Genomic DNA, 21,727 nt, shown 5'->3' with positions numbered 1-21,727 from the left:
TAAAATAAAAGATTGAAATCTGATAACAGGTACCTAGAGGTGCCTGCACATATCTACAGCAGCTCCATCTCTACTAGTAAGTGCGGGAGCTTTGCCTATTAGAAAAAGTGAGAATAAAAGATGCGCAAGGTATGCTCAAGCACCTCAAGGTACCTAAGTGCCTGTGCAATATTCCAGCTAGCAGATCTCTCTCTTTCTTTTTGAGGAATCATTTTCAGGCCAATGTGATTGTAAAGTCTTGTTTTTTTTTTAATTAAAAATAACAAACATGATATACTTACCTGCTCTGTGTAGTGGTTTTACACAGAGCAGCCCAGATCCTCCTCTCCTTGGGTCACTCGCCGGTGCTCCTGGCTCCTCCCTCCTGTTGAGTGCCCCCACAGCAAGCAGCTGTGGCTGGGCCCCGTCCCTTTTCTCTCCTCATTGGCTCTCGCTGCTGTCAAAGTCAGTCAGCCAATGGCATGTCTCAGCCAACGAGAAGGGGAGTCCCAGGCAGCCGAGACACTTCTGCAACATTGTTGGATCTAGATCAGGGATATGCAATTAGCGGACCTCCAGCTGTTGCAAAACTACAAGTCCCATCATGCCTCTGCCTCTGGGTGTCATGCTTGTGGCTGTCAGAATCTTGCTATGCCTCATGGGAGTTGTAGTTCTGCAACAGCTGGAGGTCCGCTAATTGCATATCCCTGATCTAGATGAACCTCAGGTAAGTATTAGGGGGGCTGCTGCACACAGAAGGCATTTTATCTTAAAAATCTTATCTTCTGTCTTTACAATCACTTCAATTAAAAACAGGAGTTTGAGGGGCGTTAAAAATGATACATTGTCAAGCACAATGCCTGCTGCTGACCCCCCCCCCAAAAAAAAACGGCTCCCGCCGTCTGCCTGCTTCGCCACCTAATATTTCCTAAATAGCTAAGGGGCGGGGCCACCCGATGTCACCTGGTGGCACCGCCCCTTGTGACATCATTGACTAGTGCATGACGTTACAAGGGGTGATGCCACCAGGTGTAGTCATCCTAATGTTTCCGCACCTTAGCTATTTAAGAAATGTCAGGCAGTGGAGCAGGTAGACGACGGGAGCCTTCGGTACAAGGGGAGCTCTTTTTTTTTCCTTCTGGTGATACTCATTCACACTGGGGGGGGGGGGGGGGGCTATTGTAGGCATTTCTGGTGTGGTTTTAACAAGCCAAAAACACTTGTCAACCGCGCCGCAAAAGCACATAGGGCGTTTGTGGAGCATTTTTAATGCTCATTAAACGCTTATCAACTGCACTTATTAACGCGCATTAACGCTATAGACACGTTTGGTAAGTGTCAATATTTTGAGCAAGTGTGAACAAGCCCTCATTTTGTAAACACTGTTTATCTATAACAAACTTCCCTATAAAAGTATAGAATGATTTCAAATTGTTCTGTTCTGGCTTAGGTATATTGTAAGAAATAGTCCCCCCCCCCCCTTTAATATGTTATTAAATATTAGGTATCCCCTGAAAACTATGTGACCCATATAAATGCAGTCATCTTTTTAAATGATCTATTAATTATATAGAAGTAGGGGCATCATTATGTCCTATGCAAGCTTGCATGCTTTATATTTTGAACATGTATGATATTGCAGTTTCTTCTATAAGCATCTTATGCAAGATCACATTTTTGTTTATATTTCAGACTACCTCTCTTTCAAGCAAGTGCATTTGCGTTTTTGGTCCCTGCTAGAGCCATTCTATCTCTGGATAAATGGAAATGTCCCTCTGAAGGTAAATAAACTGTTGTATTCATAACAAAATAAAATATTCATGCTGGTGTTTTTTGGATAGGACCCCCCACTACCACCGCCACAATAAAAGGGGGAGGGAGCACAGAGAATTCATAGTATCAATGTATTAAAAATGACTGTAGGGTAAGGTGACCAGAAATTCAGGGAAATATTTTTTTTATTGCCAAATGGCACAGGTCTGTATAATACACAGGGTGCTTTGCACAAGACTGCAAAATACACAAAGCGCTGGACACGGGACTGCATAATACACAGAGCGCTAGGCACACCACCTTTTAGCCCTTCCCCTACAACAGTGTTTCTCAACTCCAGTCCTCGGGGCGCACCAACAGGTCATGTTTTCAGGATTTCCCTCAGATCAAACTGCTGTGGTAATTACTAAGGCAGTGAAACTGATAAAATCACCTGTGCACATTAATGGAAAGCCTGAAAACAAGACCTGTTGGTGCGCCCCGAGGACTGGAGTTGAGAAACACTGCCCTACAACAGCTAAACTCTCTATCGCTCCATGCAGCTGCATGTCAGCTCTGACCCCTGCTCCCCCACTGCCCTCACCTGTGTACAAACAGACCCCCCCAGATGGTTTTGTGTTTGGCAATGAAGGAGAATCTACCCTTGAGGATCTGAGAGATTATAGAGAGGCTATGCTCATTCTTGCAGGGGTTTTAGAGCTTAAACTGAACCTGGAATATTTGCTAAGGAAGGAACAGCATCTGGAAAACGGCATACACGAAAACCCGCTAGAACAAATTCAGCAGAGTACCTAGGAGACAGTACCAGAGACATGTTGCCTCAGCAGCCAGGTGAGGGTAAGGGAGATGGAGCAGCCGGCTCCTCTTCCCAGTAACAGATGGCACCCAAGAATGATGCCACCAACCCAGCAGAAGGGCTGGCAACAAAGCGGAGTGCTGCTGGCCTCTGTCCTCAACTAACAAAACATGCGGTATCCACCTGTATACTCTAGGGATGCTGGGCAGTCAAGACCCCCAACAGCATGATTAAGTGAGCCCAACCACCCTGTCTTCTTTTCAGCGGCTGGAAAGACTCCAGGGAGAAGGGCCAGTCAGCACTTTTCCCCAGTGGCAGGTATCTTCTCTGAGAGAGGCAGAGGTTGGCTGGGTAAGTAATGCAATGTTTGGGGAAATTTATTTGGTGTACTGTGTGGATACCAGCATTGGGGGACTAGAACTACTGACTAACTTCAGAATCAACCCGCCTGGGGTCTCCTCCTGTGTTAGTCCCCTGCCGAAAGGGGAGATGTGGGACGGGAGTCACTTTGGGCGGGTGGACCGCGCAACCCAGAATCCCTTGGAGAGGTTGGGAAAACATTTCTCCAGCTCCCCATGCACATCCTATGTCTAAGTTACCCTGTGTCTATTAGGGACACAGGCAGGGGCGGACTGACCATTCGGTAAGTGGGGCACTGCCCGAGGGCCCCGTGGTGGGAGGTGCCGGCAGCTCAGTCCGCCCCTGGAGGTGCCCGCAGCAGTGCAGCTTATTATACACAGAAGAAAAAAAACTGTACCCCCGAGGAAGCAGTGCCATTGAACCATTAAATCCCGTCCGGTTGATGTGGCTGTATGAGCTGGCCGGGATGGATGGTTCATCAGAGCCGTGAGCCATGCAGGGATGTTCAGTGACAGGCGCTCCAGCCACCTCTCTCCCTGGGGAATTCAGCTGAGGGGGCGGGGCCATAAGTCACTGCCATGGGGTACAGTCGGTGAAGGAGCTGGAGGCAGAGTGTACTGCACACAGAGCGGAGTGGACTGAGTCTGCTTGGAATTTCTCAACGACATCCACACTGACCTGCCTTGTGTGCAGCAGCAGGTCAGTGTGATAATGAAAGCACTGCAGTTACTGTGTCTGTGTTGTTATAAGAGTCATGCTGAATCTTACTTCCTGAACTTCCTTCCTTCTTGCCCTGTGCTGTGTGCCTATTTATCAGGTGGCAGGTCAGGTGCTATTCACTAGTGCACACTGATATCTGGTACACTGAATGCCACACAATGCACTTAGTGTATAGATGTCAGTGTTATACAGGTGATACACGAAAAATTTGAATATTGTGCAAAAGTTCATTTATTTCACTAATGCAACTTGAAAGGTGAGACTCATTACATGCAAAGCAAGATAGTTCAAGCTGTGATTTGTCATAATTGTGATGATTATGGCTTACAGCTCACGAAAACCCCAAATCCACAATCTCAGAAAATTTGAATATTACATGCAATCAATAAAACAAGGATTGTACATGGAACAATATAGGACCTCTGAAAAATATATGCATGCATATGTACTCAGTACTTGGTTTGGACCCCTTTTGCAGCAATTACTGCCTCAATGCGGCGTGGTATGGAAGCCATCAGCCTGTGGCACTGCTGAGGTATGATGGAAGACCATGATGCTTCAATAGCAGCCTTCAGCTTTTCTGCATTGTTCGGTCTCTCATCTTTCTTTTGGCAATGAGAATCTATGGGGTTAAGGTCAGGCTAGTTTGCTGGCCAATCAAGCACAGTAATCCCACGGTCATTAAAGCGGGGGTTCACCCTATCGACAGTAAAAAAAAAAAAAAATTTTTCTTTTACCTTTAAATCAGGCACTGTAGCGCGAGCTACAGTATGCCTGTCCCGAATTTTTTCCCCCCATACTCACCTTGTAGTCGTCCATCGAAGATACCGGGGAATGGGCGTGCCTCTGGAGACGGAGGATGATTGACGGCCGGCTCTGGCGCGTCACGCTTCTCCGGAAATAGCCGAAATAGGCTTGGTCTTCACGACGCGTGCGCATAGCCTGTGCGCACGCGCCGTGAAGAGCCGAGACCTACTCCGGCTGTCTTCGGGGAGAGTGACGTGCCAGGGCCGGCCGTCAATCATCCTCCCTCTCCATAGGCACGCCCATTCCCCGCGGGAGCCGGAATCTACGATGGACGACTACGAGGTGAGTACGGGGTTAAAAAAATCGGGACAGGCATACTGTAGCTCGCGCTACAATGCCTGTCTCGATGGTAACATCATGGGATTGTGGGTGAACTACCGCTTTAAACTAGGTTTTGGTGTTTTTGGCAGTGTGGGCAGGTGCCAAGTCCTGCTGGAAAATGAAGTCAGCATCCCTATAGAGCTTGTCTGCAGAAGGAAGCATGAAGTGCTCCAAAATCTCCTGTTAGACGGCTGCGTTGACCCTGAATGATGAAGCACAGTGGACCAACACCAGCAGATGACATGGCTCCCCAAATCAACACAGACTGGAAACTTCACACTGGACTTCAAGCACCTTGCAGTGTTTGCCTCTCCAGTCTTCCTCCATACTCTGGGTCCTCGGTGTCCAAATGAGATGCAAAATTTGCTCTCATCAGAAAAGAGGACTTTGGACCACTGAGCAACAGACCAGGTCTGTTTTTCTTTAGCCCAGGTAAGATGCTTCTGATGTTGTTTGTTGTTCAGGAGTGGCTTGACAAGAGGAAGACGACATTTGAAGCCCATGTCCAGGATCCGTCTGTGGGCTGGATTCAGATACATTGGCGTATCTGTCCGCCCAGCGTAACGTATCTGAGATACGTTACGCCGCTCTAACTTTGGGCGCGAGTTCTTTATTCATAAAGAACTTGCGCCCTTAGTTACGGCGGCGTAACGTATGTGTTGCGGCGTAAGGCCGCGTAATTCAAATGGGGATGTAGGGGGCGTGTATTATTTAAATCTAACTTGACCCCACGTTTTTGATGTATTATTTGAACGGCGCATGCGCCGTCCGTAAAATATCCCAGTGTGCATTACTCTATATGACGTAGCAAGGACGTCATTGCTTTCGACGTGAACGTAAATGACGTCCAGCCGTATTCGCGAACGACTTACGCAAGCGACGTCAAATTTCAAAACTCAGGGCGGGAACGACGGCCATACTTAACATTAGCTACCCCTCATATAGCAGGGGTAAACTATACGCCGGAAAAAGCTGAACGCAAACGACATAATAATAAAGTGCCGGGCGGTCGTTCGTTTCTGAATCGGCGTAAATCCTTATTTGCATATTCCTCGCGTAAAAATACGGAAGCGCCACCTAGCGGCCAGCCTGGAATTGCAGCCTAAGATCCGACGGTGTAAGACACTTACACCTGTCGGATCTTAGGGATATCTATGCGTAACTGATTCTCTGAATCAGTCGCATAGATACGACCAGCGGAACTCAGAGATATGGCGGCGTATCAGGAGATACGCCGTCGTATCTCTTTCTGAATCCGGCACTGTGTGTGGTGGCTCTTGATGCACTGACTCCAGCCTCTGTCCACTCCTTGTGAAAGTCCCCAACACTTATGAATTGCCTTTTCCTGACAATCCTCTCCAGGCTGCGGTCATCCCTGCTGCTTGTGCACCTTTTTCTTCCACACTTTTCCCTTCCACATAACTTTCTAGTAATGTGCTTTGATACAGCACTTTGGGAACATCCAACTTCTTTTGCAATTACCTTTTAAAGCTTTCCCTCCTTATGGAGGGTGTCAATGATGGTTTTCTGCACAACTGTCAGGTCAGCAGTCTTTCCCATGATTGTGATTCCTACTGAACCAGACTAAGAGACCATTTAAAGGCTCAGGAACCCTTTGCAGGCATTATGGCTTAATTAGCGGATTAGAGTGGGACACTTTGAGCCTAGAATATGGCACCTTTTCACAATATTCTAATTTTCTGAGATTGTGGATTTGGGGTTTTCATGAGCTGTAAGCCATAATCATCACAATTATGACAAATCACGGCTTGAACTATCTATTTTTGCATGTAAAGAGTATATTTCACCTTTTTAGTTGCATTAGTGAAATAAATAAACTTTTGCACAATATTCATTTTTTTTGAGTATCACCTGTATATAGGGAATAGCACTTAGCCCTGGTTCACATTGGAGCAATTTGACATGCGATTTGACATGTCAAATCGTATGGCAATGGCACTACCCGAATTGGTGCGATGTCCCATTTGTGGCGCAGCACAGATTCCCAAAAGTAGTGTCTGTACAACTTTTAGCGACTTCTGGGTGCAATTTCCATAGACATCTGTGCAGCAACCCGCACAAATGTCTCTGAAATCGCCCGCCAAACTCGCACTGACATGCAGGTATGAAATCATGCGAGTTTAGCTGAACTCACACAATTTCATTCCCGCTGTCAGTGTGAACCTGGGCTAAGCGAGTGTTATTCCCTATATATACATTTTATATACATATATAGATAGATAGATAGATAGATAGATAGATAGATAGATAGATAGATAGAGATATATATATATCTATATAAAATCATTGAAATGTATACACTGAGTGCTTTTCCCTAAGTCCCCTTTCACACTGAGGGCGTTTTTCAGGTGTTTTTTTGGGCTAAAAATAATCGCTGTAAAGCACCTGAAAAACATCTCCCCTGCAGTGTAAATGTGAAAGCCCGAGTACTTTCACACTGAGGCGATGCACTGGCAGGACGTTCAAAGATGCTGCTTGCAGGACATCTTTTGAACGGTGAAAGCGTGGTATGTACACCGCTCCTGCCCATTGAAATTAATGGGCACCGCGGCCTAACCACTGGCAAAGCCCCACTGCAGCGGGGCTTTGCGGGTGGTTTTATCCCTTTTTCTGACACTAGTGGGGGTTAAAAGCGCTTTACTGCCGACGCCGCCCCAGTGTGAAAGGGGCCTAACACTGTCATCTGTACACTAAGAATGCTCCTTACATTGGTGATCAGTGGGAAGAATGTTCCTTACATTGGTGATCAGTGGGAAGAATGTTCCTTACATTGGTGATCAGTGGGAAGAATGTTCCTTACATTGGTAATCAGTGGGAAGAATGGGCCAGATTCACAAAAGAGATACGACGGCGTATCTCCTGATACGCCGTCGTATCTCTGTTTCTAACTATGCGACTGATTCATAGAATCAGTTACGCATAGATAGGCAGAAGATCCGACAGATGTAATGGACTTACACTGTCGGATCTTAGGATGCAGTACCGCGGCCGCCGCTGGGGGAAGTTCGCGTCATAAACCAGCGTTGGGTATGCAAATTAGGAGTTAGGGCGATCCACAAAGCTTTTTCCCGTCGTTACGTCACCGCGAGTGTTAGTTTTCCGTCGCAAAGATAGTGCACCTTTAACATGGTGTAAAAGTACTCCACCATGTTAAAGTATGCCTGTCTTTCCCGCGTCGCTTTTGAATTATTTTTAAATTTTTACATTTTCCCGGCGTAACTCTTTTTTCACGTCGCGATTCACAAAACGTCAGCGCGTCGTAATTTCGCGCAAAGCACGTCGGGAAATTGGCGACGGGAGCATGCGCAGTACGTCCGGCGCGGGAGCACGCCTAATTTAAATGGTACCCGCCCCATTTTAATTGGGCTGCTTTGCGTCGGACCTGTTTACGATACACCGCCGCAAATTTCCAGGTAAGTGCTTTGTGGATCGGGCACTAAATCGGAAAAATTGCGGCGTTGTAACGTAAACCGGTTACTTAAATTGCGCCCGCTCTACGTGAATCTGGCCCTATGGGCCTAATCCTCAAAAGAGATACTCCGGCGTAAGCCGTCGTATCTCTGGTTCTAACTTTGGAACTGATCCTCAGAAGCAGTTTTCCTAAGTTAGGCAGAAGATCCGACATCTGTAAGGGACTTACACTGCCGGATCTTAGGATGCAGTACCGCATCCGCCACTGGGGGCATTTCGAGTCGAAATGCCTCTTCTGGTATGCAAATTAGCACTTAGGGCGATCCTCAAAGCTTTTGTGCTTAGTTTTTGCGCCGTAAGTGTTAGTTTGCCTGGTGTAAAACTAGGGCTGGTTTTACAAAGTGTAAAGTTAGTCACACCTTGTAAAGGCCCATTCGAGCGACGGCATTTGGTATGCATTCCCGAGGGAGAACTCCACGGCAATTTGAAAAATCCAAACCGGCATGGGTTCCCCCCCCAGGAGCATACCAGGCCCTTAGGTCTGTTATGGGTTGTAAGGAGACCCCCCCTCCGCCGAAAAATCGACGTAGGGGGTCCCCCTACAATCCATACCAGACCCGTATCCAAAGCACGCTACCCGGCCGGTCAGGAAGGGAGTGGGGACGAGCGAGCGCCCCCCCCCCTCCTGAGCCGTGCCAGGCCGCATGCCCTCAACATGGGGGGGTTGGGTGCTCTGGGGCAGGGGGGCGCACTGCGGGCCCCCCCACCCCAGAGCACCCTGTCCCCATGTTGATGAGGACAAGACCTCTTCCCGACAACCCTTGCCGTTGGTTGTCGGGGTATGTGGGCGGGGGCTTATCGGAATCTGGGAGTCCCCTTTAATAAGGGGGCCCCCAGATACCGGCCCCCCACCCTAAGTGAATGGATATGGGGTACATCGTACCCCTATCCATTCACCTGTAGGCAAAAAGTAAAAGTTATTAAACACACAACACAAGGCTTTTTAAAATAATTTATTATTCTGCTCCGGATGCCCCCCCTGTCTTCGTTATTAGCTCAATTACCAGGGGGGGCTTCTTCTTCCACTCTCCGGGGGTCTTCTCCGCTCTCCGGGGGGGGTTTCTTCTTCCGCTCTCCGGGGGGGGCTTCTCCGGACTCCGGGGGGCTTCTTCCATCTTCTCCCCTCTTCCGCTGTTGACTCGGCGAACCCCGGTTCTTCTGCAGATGTCCGGTGCCTTCTTCTTCAGCGCTGGCTGCCTGCTATCTGTGTGTGTTAGCTCAATTTCAAACAGGCAGCCGGCGCGGTCTTCTGTGACGTCAGGGTCTTCTCTTCTGTTCTTCTCCCCTCTTCCGATGTTGCCTCGTCGCCTGTTGTCACTGCAATGATGGAAGCGCGCCTTGCATCCCATTTATATAGGCATCACCGTCCCATCATGCTCCGGCAGGTACCCACGTGGTGGGTGCCTACCCACGTGCACCCACCACGTGGGTACCTACCGGAGCATGATAATAAATTATTTTAAAAAGCCTTGTGTTGTGTGTTTAATAACTTTTACTTTTTGCCTACAGGTGAATGGATAGGGGTACGATGTACCCCATATCCATTCACTTAGGGTGGGGGGCCGGTATCTGGGGGCCCCCTTATTAAAGGGGACTCCCAGATTCCGATAAGCCCCCGCCCGCATACCCCGACAACCAACGGCAAGGGTTGTCGGGAAGAGGTCCTGTCCTCATCAACATGGGGACAGGGTGCTCTGGGGTGGGGGGGCCCGCAGTGCGCCCCCCTGCCCCAGAGCACCCAACCCCCCATGTTGAGGGCATGCGGCCTGGCACGGCTCAGGAGGGGGGGGCGCTCGCTCGTCCCCACTCCCTTCCTGACCGGCCGGGTAGCGTGCTTTGGATACGGGTCTGGTATGGATTGTATGGGGACCCCCTACGTCGATTTTTCGGCGGAGGGGGGGTCTCCTTACAACCCATAACAGACCTAAGGGCCTGGTATGCTCCTGGGGGGGGAACCCATGCCGGTTTTTTCTTTGAAAATTGGCATGGAGTTCTCCTTCTCAGGAATGCATGCTGAGCGACGCTGTCGTTTTTTTATAAAATTATTTGTTTTCCCGGCGCATCTTTTTTTTCCCCCGTCGCAACTTTAGTGTCCCGTCGCAATCCACAAAGCCGCCCGGCGTCAATTACGTTCGCGCGCTGCACGTCGGGAAAATTACGTCACACGCATGCGCAGTACGGCCGGCGCGGGAGCGCGCCTCATTTAAATTGTAAACGCCCCCCGGAGAGGAGGAACGCCTTACGACGGCGGCACTTAAGTTACACGGCTTGAAATTTTTACATAAGTGCTTTGTGGATCAGGCACTAAAAACTTTAAGTCAGTGTAACTTAACTGCTGAAAGTTAAGTTACGCCGCCTGGCTGAGGATTTGGCCCTATGTTCCTTACATTGGTGATCAGTGGGAAGAATGTCCCTTACATTGGTGATCAGTGGGAAGAATGTCCCTTACATTGGTAATCAGTGGGAAGACTGTCCCTTACATTGGTAATCAAAGGAGAGAAGGGTATGGGAATCCCACCTATTTATCAAATATGTAGTACTCACCGATATTTTCGGGGGGTGCAATCAAAAATATAATGTACCAAGAGAGAAAAAAAGAAAAAAAGAAAAATGACTGCTGCACACCCTTAAGAGTTATTACTACGTTTTATTAAATATCAGAAAATAGAGCATAAAAGGCATTAAAAACACACAGGTAACCAATAATGGTATAGTACCCTAGAAGTGACCTGAGAATACACTCACAAAAGCGAGACGGCAAAAAACAGTGACAAATTGAAAACTGGAGCTTGATCATCCAATAAGGAGATCTAAGTCCATAACTCACCCATTCACCCTCCACACAACACAAAGAGACCCCCCACCCCAAGCACATATAAAACCCCCACTGCTATCAATAATCCTAAAGATTTCCACACCATGCGGTGGTTCCCTGTAACTACAGGTGAAAGTACCACCGTCTAAGCGGGAAAAGTTGCAAAAAAGAAAAAGCTCAAAAATGGGGACATGAGAGGAATCCACTATATAGTGGTATAGTAATACTGCTCATTTGGAGATAAATGGCAAGTGATAAATCAGATGAGAGAGATATAGTCCCAGGGACCGCAGACAATTCTACTAAGCTGGAGAAAAAAAGTGGTATATATATATATATATGTCTCTGCTCTTCAGATGGGTCGCCGCATCTGGCGTAAACAGTTATTCAATTTCCATCAGATAGTAACTGATAAGGAGGCATTCAACAAAAATATATATTTGAGACACTGTAGTAGTGATCATTAAGTATCAGAGTTCACCTATGCTGCACTTGAGAGGACTATGCAACAATGTAGCCACAATTAATTGACGTGTTCCCATTACTTATGGGTAGTGTCCATTCTAATATATCAAGTAGATATGTCCATCAGATATTGAAATCTTGTTGAACTGCTAGTGGCAATTAGGCTTACATGAATATTGGATGAGTTGATATATACACTGTTGGTGAGCAGATAATTGATCAGCATTCCACAGAAAATAAACGGTTGAAGTTGTACTCACTGTTGGGCTGTTATGTGTAGCTCAGAGTTGTAGCTACCACATCAAATCTGTACTCACGTGCTGCCAGAGAGATTTGCAGCCGAGCCATCCATCCATGTGTAGCACACAGAGCCTGAAGCACTCCTCATCAGTGCAGTAATGATAGGTGAATGATATAGTAATGTCCAGTATAAAACTGCGATTATACAGTGTCTTCAATGATGTTAGGCAAATACCAATCTCCAAAGTTGAGAATAAAGAATGTATTAGGTCTCCATGGGGTCAGTCTCTCCAATTTGAGCGTGCAAGTTATGTTCAGATTGCACTGTTCATGTCTCCATGTGATACTTATCCTTAAGCTGCTTAGTGGCTCAAGGTAACCATTTTACCGAGCTCCAACAGAAAAAAAAAAGCACTGAGGTTCAAAATGTGCATCGGGGGGTCCCTGTACCCCAAGAGTTTACATGTTTCGTTCCTTTAGAACTAGGAACTCGTTACATTGGTAATCAGTGGGAAGAATGACCCTTACATTGGTGATCAGTGAGAAGAATGTTTTAATTCCTATAATAAACATTTATTTTAAACATAGTGTAGAGAAATTATTTGAACGCATGCAATGTGAGCAGTGCAATATGAAGGTTTGTAAGCTGGAAGGAAGGTTGGGACTTTAAATAAAACATGCACCTAAAAGAGTGATATTGGACAATGTTCTCATTTTATCATAATAAATATGCAGCATTTACATTTATGATCCAACTTATTGGCTCTATTCAGGGTCCTGATCTTGGAGAGTGTTGGGGGTTGAATACATTACAATTGTTTACCAACAATTAAATAGACCTACATGGTTTATTACCTGCGCTATTTGTTTGCGATTTTGGTTAGATTGCATCTGACCTGGGTGTTTCTCAGTTTCCGGGAGCTGTGATGCACATCGTGTGTCCTCCCTCTGCGCCCTTGGATGCTGGGGGATGGGGCATATGTCACGCTGTGCATCGACGCCATGCCCCCAGCGCCGTGTGTGTGACGTCATCCATTGACGCTGTGTGTTTACAGCAGCGTCTTACTAGGGGAATTGGCACCAATTACCGAGCGGACCATCTGCTCAGGTGATGGCACCGCCCCCCCCCTCACCTTTAGAACTTTAGATCCGATAGGCGACACTTTCAAGCCTCTCGGTGTACGGTGCATCCTTCAATGAAGTCTCTAGGCCTTCTCCCAAGGTACCAGCCTCTTGCATGGCCCTCTCCAGGATAGATCCTCTCCTGGCTTCCTTCATCAGATAGCTTCCTCCCACAGGACGGACAGCACAGGATCACCTTTGCAGTACATGTCCCAGCCAGGATTCAGAACGTGCACCTCAGGCCAGGCAACCACGAGGCGCGGACGGATGACAGACAGCCCCAAACCAATGGCGTCTGCCCCTTAAGTACCCCTCCCCAGCATGCACAGCTGGCAACCACTCCCATTGATTCACTGCCGAGGGGGACACTCAATACACTTTGACCTTGCTGCTGCCACCCTTGGCCTGGGGTGGTAATGATACTCCCAGGCAAGCACCAGGCAAGCAATGGTGGATACTCTCAGCACAGCCATGGCTGGAACAGAGGCTAAATTGCCATTAATCATTCTGGTCTGAGCCAAATAACACCTCAGACCCCCACTAAATTTAAAGCAGCGCCTGTTCAACAGGAGCAAGGAGCTACATATGTCTGTGCTGTGGGACAACAAATCCCAGCGCGGGCACTGGTTGTAATTAGCCACACAGGGAAAGCACATAATAACAATAATAATGATGTGTCATAATAACGAAGGTTAAATAGGGAAACAAAGTTCAGTTAATGGCAAGAATTTTAGCATAAGCTACAGATTGTAAAACACATCAATCAAATGCATTTGGAGAGTCAGATACATTTCAAATAGAGGAAATATTCCTTAAAACACATTACAAATAACACAATAAGAAATTAATGGATTACAAAATGATATATTGTTATTTAAAACCTTACTCATATATCAGAGGACAAGCCTTATAAACAGGTGCTAGTGCTAATACTTAACCAAATATACCTGTGTGAGGGGGAGGGCCTGGAAACTTGTAAAAGGTAATAAATAGCCAAGTGCGTCCACATGGACAATCACAGGTACCTGTGCACAGGTGGGAATGGTGGGTGCTTATAGATGCACATATGTGTATGTACCCACATGTACACACACAGGGTCACAAGTGTGCCAAGGGTGTATGAATGTGTGCGTAATATGTTAAGCATACCCATCTAGACCAATCAACGTGACCCGCACAGGTCATCGACTCGCACGAGTACATGACCGGCGAGTGTGTGTGTTTAAAAATATACACAAACTGTATATATATATATATATATACACACACACATATTATACTTCTTTGGTAGACCGCCTGTTCTGAGTGGAACCTGTCCTGTTAAACTTCTGTATGGTCTTGACCACTGTGCTGAAGCTCAGTTTCAGGGTCTTGGCAATCTTCTTATAGCCTAGGGCTAGGCCATTTTTATGTAGAGCAAGAATTCTTTTTTTCAGATCCTCAGAGAGTTCTTTGCCATGAGGTGCCATGTTGAACTTCCAGTGACCAGTATGAGACAGTGAGAGCGATAACACCAAACGTAACACACCTGCTTCCCATTCACACCTGAGACCTTGTAACACTAACGAGTCATATAACACCGGGGAGGGAAAATGGCTAATTGGGCCAAAGTTTCCAGGCCTTTCCTAAAGCACTTTACTGAGCTGGCCAGAACCTCGTCTGCAGGGAGTCTATTATTACCTCCAGCTGTGAGGCCTCTCCCCGGTCCTCAGTGCTTCCATCTTCACCCAGGTCTTTCTTCTGGGTTTTGTATTTTTGGTCACTTGATTGGCCAGGCCAAGGTGATGTCATTTGTGCAAGTGTGAGTCCCATCACCTCAGCACACAGAGCTGCGCATGTGCAACTCATATCACATTACCCACTGACGGGCAGGATGGACATTTATGACAGAAAAGACCTCTAGGCAGGGCTGGACTGGGACAAAAATTTGGCCCTGGACTTCATCCAGACTGGCCCACTTTGACAGGTCTCTCCCACGGCGGCCACCCAAGCCCCCTCTCCCCCTTCACTAGCCACTAGTCGTTCTACTTTATTAGAGTAGAACAGCTGGTACTGGTACTTATAGGCAGTACCAGTGGGGAAGCTAGACATTATTTCACCTGGGGCAAAGAATCAGTTCGGTGCCCTGCCCCCCCATGGGACAAGATTAGGCAGAAGTGAGAAACTCCCAGGCCATAGCTGTTAAGTCAGTTGTCTGTCCCCTCCCCCATGCTCCTCTGTCGTCGTCCCTGCTCCTCTGGTCCTCCCCCTGCTTTTCTGTTCCCCCCAGGTGAGCGCTGCGGGGAGGGAGAGGAGGTGAGCGCTGCGGGAAGGGAGAGACAGAGGAGCGGAGGGGGGCGGCGGTCTGCTGTCACTGAAGACGGCCCACTGAGCCATCGGCTCACCAGGAAACTCCCTGTAGTCCCAATGGCCAGTCCATCCCTGCCTCTAGGTAAGCCTGCCTGTCAGCATTTCTTTTAAATTACTGACTTTACTACTACTTAAAGAATTTGATACTGTATTTTATAGTAAATGAATTGCTGAGTAGAGTTGAATACTGTGATAAGCTAACCATCTAATTTTTTCTGTTTAATACACAGAGGAGATTTATGGAAATGGTACACTGCCATTCAACACATCACATATCTGGCAGCCTAGAATGAGAGAGGTAAGCAATGCAACATACACCAGTCATTTTTACCTATTCAATGGAAAAATTACAGTGGTATACATTCCCTGTATGTATGTAACTATACTGTATAAAAAAGCATCTGAAATGAAAGTTTAGTTTTGGCCTTCTTTTTATTAGTGTGCTACTCATCTTAGGGTCTTCATAGATTTCACAGAAATATCAAACATGCATTTACAGTATAATCCAATCCACTTCTGTCATACACGTTTCTCTTACAAAAGTTTTTTTTTAGTTTTCATTTAGAAAAAAAAGCCCTGTAAGTACTGTTGTGATGAATAAAACAATGAAATGTTATCATATCATTACAATAGAGTAACTTTATAAATACTTGACAGCATTATTTCTGTTTACATATAAACTTAACATGATCAATTTGCCCCATGGTACTGAAAAGGGGGCCGTGGCCATAATGAAGAGTATCAGATTCAGAGATGCAGTAGGGTGTGGTAAAACCCCTCTGTAACGGTCACCACCGTTTACGACCTTCCATCCCATCCACGACAGCTCATCTGACACAGACAAATCAGCAGGCATCCCATTTTCCCAGAATCAAGACGAGACACAGCTCTGTGCTTGTTCCAAATGTAATGACCAACTTTAATGGTTTCTTTCAGTCTTATATACAGTACAAGGCATTAAAGGAACAATCAACTCCCCACCCACACACTAAGGCTAATTACTAACAATTCTAGACAGGTCGGCGCCGGCCTATAATTATAATGTCTAATCACTGCACATTCCTTCATTAACAGCATAACAAACAAAACCCCATCACACACTGAGTTCCCTAGGCAGACGTTCCGTCTCCGCATACAGCTTGACACCTATTCACACCTCTGAGCATCAATAGGTTTTAGACAGTCTTATCACACAATTAAAGGCCTTTCAAGAGCCAGCCTTATTTAACATATTAACAGTCTTCACAGAGAGATGAGTCACTATTGACTGGTTGGGGTCACAATTAACCAACAACTTGCAATCTCTCAAGATCCTGCAATATGAACTATTATTAATGTCCCATCTCATGTAATACATGAATTATGATTAGCCACCCTATGCCCAAAGGGCACAGGGTGGACTCAGACCCAAGAGTTATTAGTGACGCTGACACAGGAGTATCCCCCATCCTCACAAAGTCTCTGGGTGTCACGGGTCATCCTGTTACACCCTCTAATCAAGAGTACTCTAGCCAAGGGGACCTTTTTTTAAAGTACATATGGTTGACGCATACATGTGGGGATTGCAGTGGTGCATTGGCCCTAGATCTCTCGCTTTTTCCCGGCCTAACATCAGAGCTCTCCCGATTACATCTGGGGGCATGGGGCCACCCCCATCACAACACCGGGTGAGACACTCTGTCCGGACCCCTAGTCTCTCCATCTTGGATGTGGGCTTAGTCCATGAAGCTTATCGTAAGTTTTCGATTAATTAATTTGGCCCCTCTTTCATAGCTGTGCCCTACAGGGCATCCTATGTTAACGGTTCCCCCTCTCTCTCTTTTTTTTTTTCAATCATAGTTTTATCTTCGCATCATACTCCTGATGAGTAGCTTCAGGCTATGAAACGCGTAGAGTCTACAATAAGGGTGCCCCGACAAGCTTGTTGCAATCATGGATTTTTAATTTAATGTATTTTTATTATAATGTTATATACTATGGTGTACATTGGATGTTACTATGGATTTACTTTGTTGATCATGTCTATGTGATTTTACACATACTCCCTGTTTTTTATCAATGTTTAATTTCTGTATCTGACTATGAATTGACATGTTTTTTGATTAAAGCATATCGACATTTGAGTTATTATTATTATTATTATTATTATGAGTGTTATTACAAGTATCATGAGTATAAACAATATTAGTGGTGATGCATTATTGCTACCACTACCAATAATCTCTAATTTATTTAATCATTATTTACATTATTGGTCAGATGTGTGCGTTTGGCTTTGCACAAACTTGCGGAACCAACACATCACATCATGCCGACATTAAACTTTATTACAGAAAAAAGAAATACATAATATATTATTTCAAGTAATATAGTATAGGGGTGGTGGCGCTGCCTTTGGGGTGAGCACTTGGATTCCAGTGATGGGTAAATTAGTTCCCTATAACAAGTGATTAGTGAGTGACATGCTATATGTGTGATATAGAATATTGGACACCTCTGGTGGGTGGGCTCATAAGCAGAAAGAGCCCCCTTGATATTCTCAGACGGTAATCCTAATTAATGAGCCTCAGAATCCCAATAATTGGATTCTGAATGTATTCCACTTGGTAGTGTACTGTAGGTGGTAACGTGATACCTCGTGATTGTATGCCTATAAGTTGGTATTTCCCCTGTGCTATCCTTTACGGCCAATGCCTATCGTGATGCTAAAATATGTCTATTCCAATGAGTAGTATGCATATAAAAAGAAAAAATACAAAGTGCAAATACATTCAGGTGGGCATCAGTATAAATATACAAAATGACAGTAGTAAATAGCGGTGATTCCAAACCACTGTGCCTGGTAGGAACTATACAGATGGACAAACAGTCTGACTAGTTCTATGTAAAGTCTTGCTGCGGTGATGATATGATACAACTATGTACTGTATATATAACTGTGCACCAAACATGCTTCCTTAATGGTGACTTGTGATGGGGTGAATGATTATCCTGGACTGTGCTCTTCAACGCGGTGACATCTGTGCTCCCCCTGTGAGATCCCCACTCACCAGATTGTAATCCCCCTATTGGAGGTGAACACTTTGAGATATTAGGGGAAATCGCCAGTGTACCTCGATTCCACAGCTTACTTTCAGCAGTCAGCTTCCCCCGGTAGGTAGTAATCCACGGCAGGACTCAGGGGCCACGTGTGAGTGTTAGAAAATAAAAAGAAGAATCCGTATAGTGTAGTACCCAAAAAGTTTTAGGTGCTTTATTAAAAATGAATGTCAAAAAATAAATATAATTAAAACAATAAAAACTTGCTTGCAAGCAAGATTAGGGCAGTTGCCGATGAAAAACAGCACCAGGACAGGTGCGCTCCGCTGTGGGGAATGTGTGGTCCGCTTGTTTACATTCCACAGCTAGTCTTCCCCTAACCGGATGTGACGTGTGACATGTGACATGTGACGTCTGACGTTGCTGGGTCATCTGACACGTTTCGTCCAATAGACTTTCTCAAAGGTGAATAGGGAACTAATTTACCCATCACTGGAATCCAAGTGCTCACCCCAAAGGCAGCGCCACCACCCCTATACTATATAACTTGATTTCTACACTCCTCCTTAGGGAGGTTTGCCAGGGGGGAAGCAGCCCATATACCTTATCGTAGCGCGGAATTTACTTTAATTGATAATATATTATTTATCCTAATTATTAAATGCACATACGCGTCTCATTTAAAGTCCCACCAATTTTTCTTACTTTTAACACATACATATGGTTTTAGTTGCTGTTTGCTGAAAGCATAAGTCACTTCTTCGCAATTACTTCCATTTGTAGTTTAATAATCCAGCAAAAATACAATACATTTAATAGTATTGATTTAGGATTTTAGCTGGATTAACGATCTACAAGTGGAAGTAATTGTAAAGTAGTGTCACAAACTACAGTGAACGAGAGTGAACCACAACGGCGGTTAGGGAAAGATTTCAATGCACGTTTCTATGCTGTGTGAAATTTCAGTACTGGACCCCAGGCATCACTCCAATCAGAGAAAAGGAGTTTGCGGGTTCACTACATCATCTCTTTCACTTATAGAAATGCATTGAGCTACTAAGGGTGATGGTATTACAACATGCCTTCAACCCTTAGCCTAAAAAGGTTAAGCGAACATGTTCAATATTTTAGGCCACAGGCCCATATACTTTTAGCAACAAATGTCAAGCACGTAGCATATGAGAATACTGTATGCAATCAGCATATACTTGAGAGAGGCAACTATAGCTCAGAGGGTTTCAGAGTGTATGTCCCTTTAGGATATTGCACAGCTGTCAGCTGGAAGCACATTAAAGCGGAGGTTCACCCTAAAAACATGAATATACCATTCCATCCAGCACACTGCCGACATGTACAGTATGCTGTTTTTTTTTTCCGCTGTACATACCGCCGTATAGCTATTTTCCCCCCTTCCGGGTAGTGGATTCCACGGGAGTGGGCGTTCCTATTCGGAGACTAAGTGATTGACGTGATTACAAAAGCTTCCACCGGCGCTTAAGCGCGTCACCAGTTTCCGAAAGAAGCCGAACTGCGAGTCGGCTCTATACGGCGCTATACGGCGCCTGCGCACCGACGTTCGGCTTCTTTCGGAAACTGGTGACGCGCATTATGCGCCGGAGGGAAGCTTTTGTCATCATGTCAATCACTTAGTCTCTGAATAGGAACGCCCACTCCCGCGGGATCCACTCCCCGGAAGCCGGGGGGGGGGGGGGGAATAGCTATACGGCGGTATGTACAGCGGAAAAAAAAACAGCATTCTGTACATGTCAGCAGTATGCTGGATGGAATGGTATATACATGTTTTTAGGGTGAACCTCCGCTTTAAGTATCCCAAGCAGTACTGAAGCAAATTCAAATACAGTACTTAGTAAATGCAATATATGAACCGGGTAATTCTAAAGTAGTAAATGCAACGTAAAAATGGTACTTATCCATTTGCAGAGGATGGGAGTACTTCAATGAGTAAGGTAGTGTAGCAGCAATGGTTTACAGTCCTGAAAGAACTTCTGCTGCAAGATCTCTTAGGGTGTCCCCAGCAACAAGATTATGCTTGGCAGCGTGAAAGCAGATAATGGGTGACTCGGAGGTTGCATGGATCCGGGTGACGCTGCCGATCAGTTGAGGGGGTCTTTGCCAGTAGAATGTCTGTAGCGTGGTCCGGCTACGGCCGACAATAATAGAACGCTGTTTGAATGTGGACTGGATGCATTTATAGGCAGCAGACAGGTGCATGGGGAAACAGCGGTGATCATGCAGCGCACTTCCGCGTTCCAGCGTGGAACGAGGACGGCGCGGGCCGATGACGTCAATGCGCGGTCGCCGTATGTGTTCCATCGTGGAACGCAATACGGTGACAGGCGCCGTTTACAAGTAGCAAAAAGGAGCTCCATATGCTGACTGAAACCATTTGGACTTTTTTTCTATTCAGATTAGTGGGGTATTTGTCTGCTTCAGTTTGGTTGTTGCATTATTTTGATCCTCTATCTCTTGAAGTAAACATACAAATATAGGAGGGTAGGAAAGGGGGAGGTGTATGCCTGTATATCAAGAATGATGTGCAAGTGAACGTGAGGGATGAGATCACTAATGGAGCTAGGGAGGAGGGGGAATCCTTGTGGGTGGAGCTCCAAAGAGAGAAAAATAATGGGAAAGCACATGCTACAGGCCCCTAACCTGAGGGAGGAGGGGGAGGCGGACCTCCAATCACAGCTTGGAATGGCGGCAAGGCTGGGAAATTGTGTTATAATGGGGGATTTTAATCATCCAGATATAGTCTGGGCAGAGGGAACTGCACATTCGTCTACGGCTTGCTATTTCCTAAATGTCTTGCAGGATAATTTCATGAGTCAGTTGGTGAATGCACCAACAAGAGAACGCAAACAGAAGAGACCTGATCACGGATGTACTTAGTATTATGCACAGTATTGCAAGAAGAGAACACAAACAAGTGCATTGAGCATTGATAGACAATACAACCTGTTATATCATAGAATATAAGAACTATACACTATAATATCACAGCGCCACCTGCTGCATATTGGTATACTGCATACAGTATTATCCGTTTATTAAAGCAACTTTACATTACATGCTGTTACACTTAGGAAGCAGCGACCCCAGGTCAATAAGATTCAGTATAAATCACAGAAATAAGAAGCACAAGGGTAGGGATGAGCTTCGCGTTCGATGCGAACGTATGTTCGACTCGAACAACGGTCGTTCGATCGTTCGTCGGAACTCGAAAACGGGTCGTTCGCGCCAAATTCGAGTGACGCAAAACGTCCCATAATTCACTGCGGCGTTGAGCGCTGATGATTGGCCAAGCATGCTGTATGTCCCGCATGCTTGGCCAATCACAGCGCACAAAAAACGAAGATCCATAATTGGCCAAAGCCAGGGTGGCTTTGGCCAATTATGGCTCAGGGGGATTAGTACACGTCCCACACTAT

The 21,727-nt window shown here is 46.0% G+C and overlaps 1 protein-coding gene across 1 annotated transcript in view; it reads left to right on the top strand.

Moving 5' to 3' along the window:
• The window catches only part of SLC23A1 (solute carrier family 23 member 1), a 408,950-nt gene that overhangs the window by 113,168 nt on the left and 274,055 nt on the right, over nt 1-21,727 (top strand). The window contains exons 5-6 of the mRNA XM_040344710.1: nt 1,672-1,760; nt 15,470-15,537. Of these exons, the coding sequence (XP_040200644.1) occupies nt 1,672-1,760; nt 15,470-15,537 (157 nt within the window). The remainder of the gene's footprint in view (nt 1-1,671; nt 1,761-15,469; nt 15,538-21,727) is intronic.

Source organism: Rana temporaria, chromosome 3 (assembly GCF_905171775.1).
Source record: "Rana temporaria chromosome 3, aRanTem1.1, whole genome shotgun sequence".
Classification (NCBI taxonomy): domain Eukaryota; kingdom Metazoa; phylum Chordata; class Amphibia; order Anura; family Ranidae; genus Rana; species Rana temporaria.
Note: the sequence above shows the minus strand (reverse complement) of the source record. Positions and strands in the feature narration are given on the sequence as shown.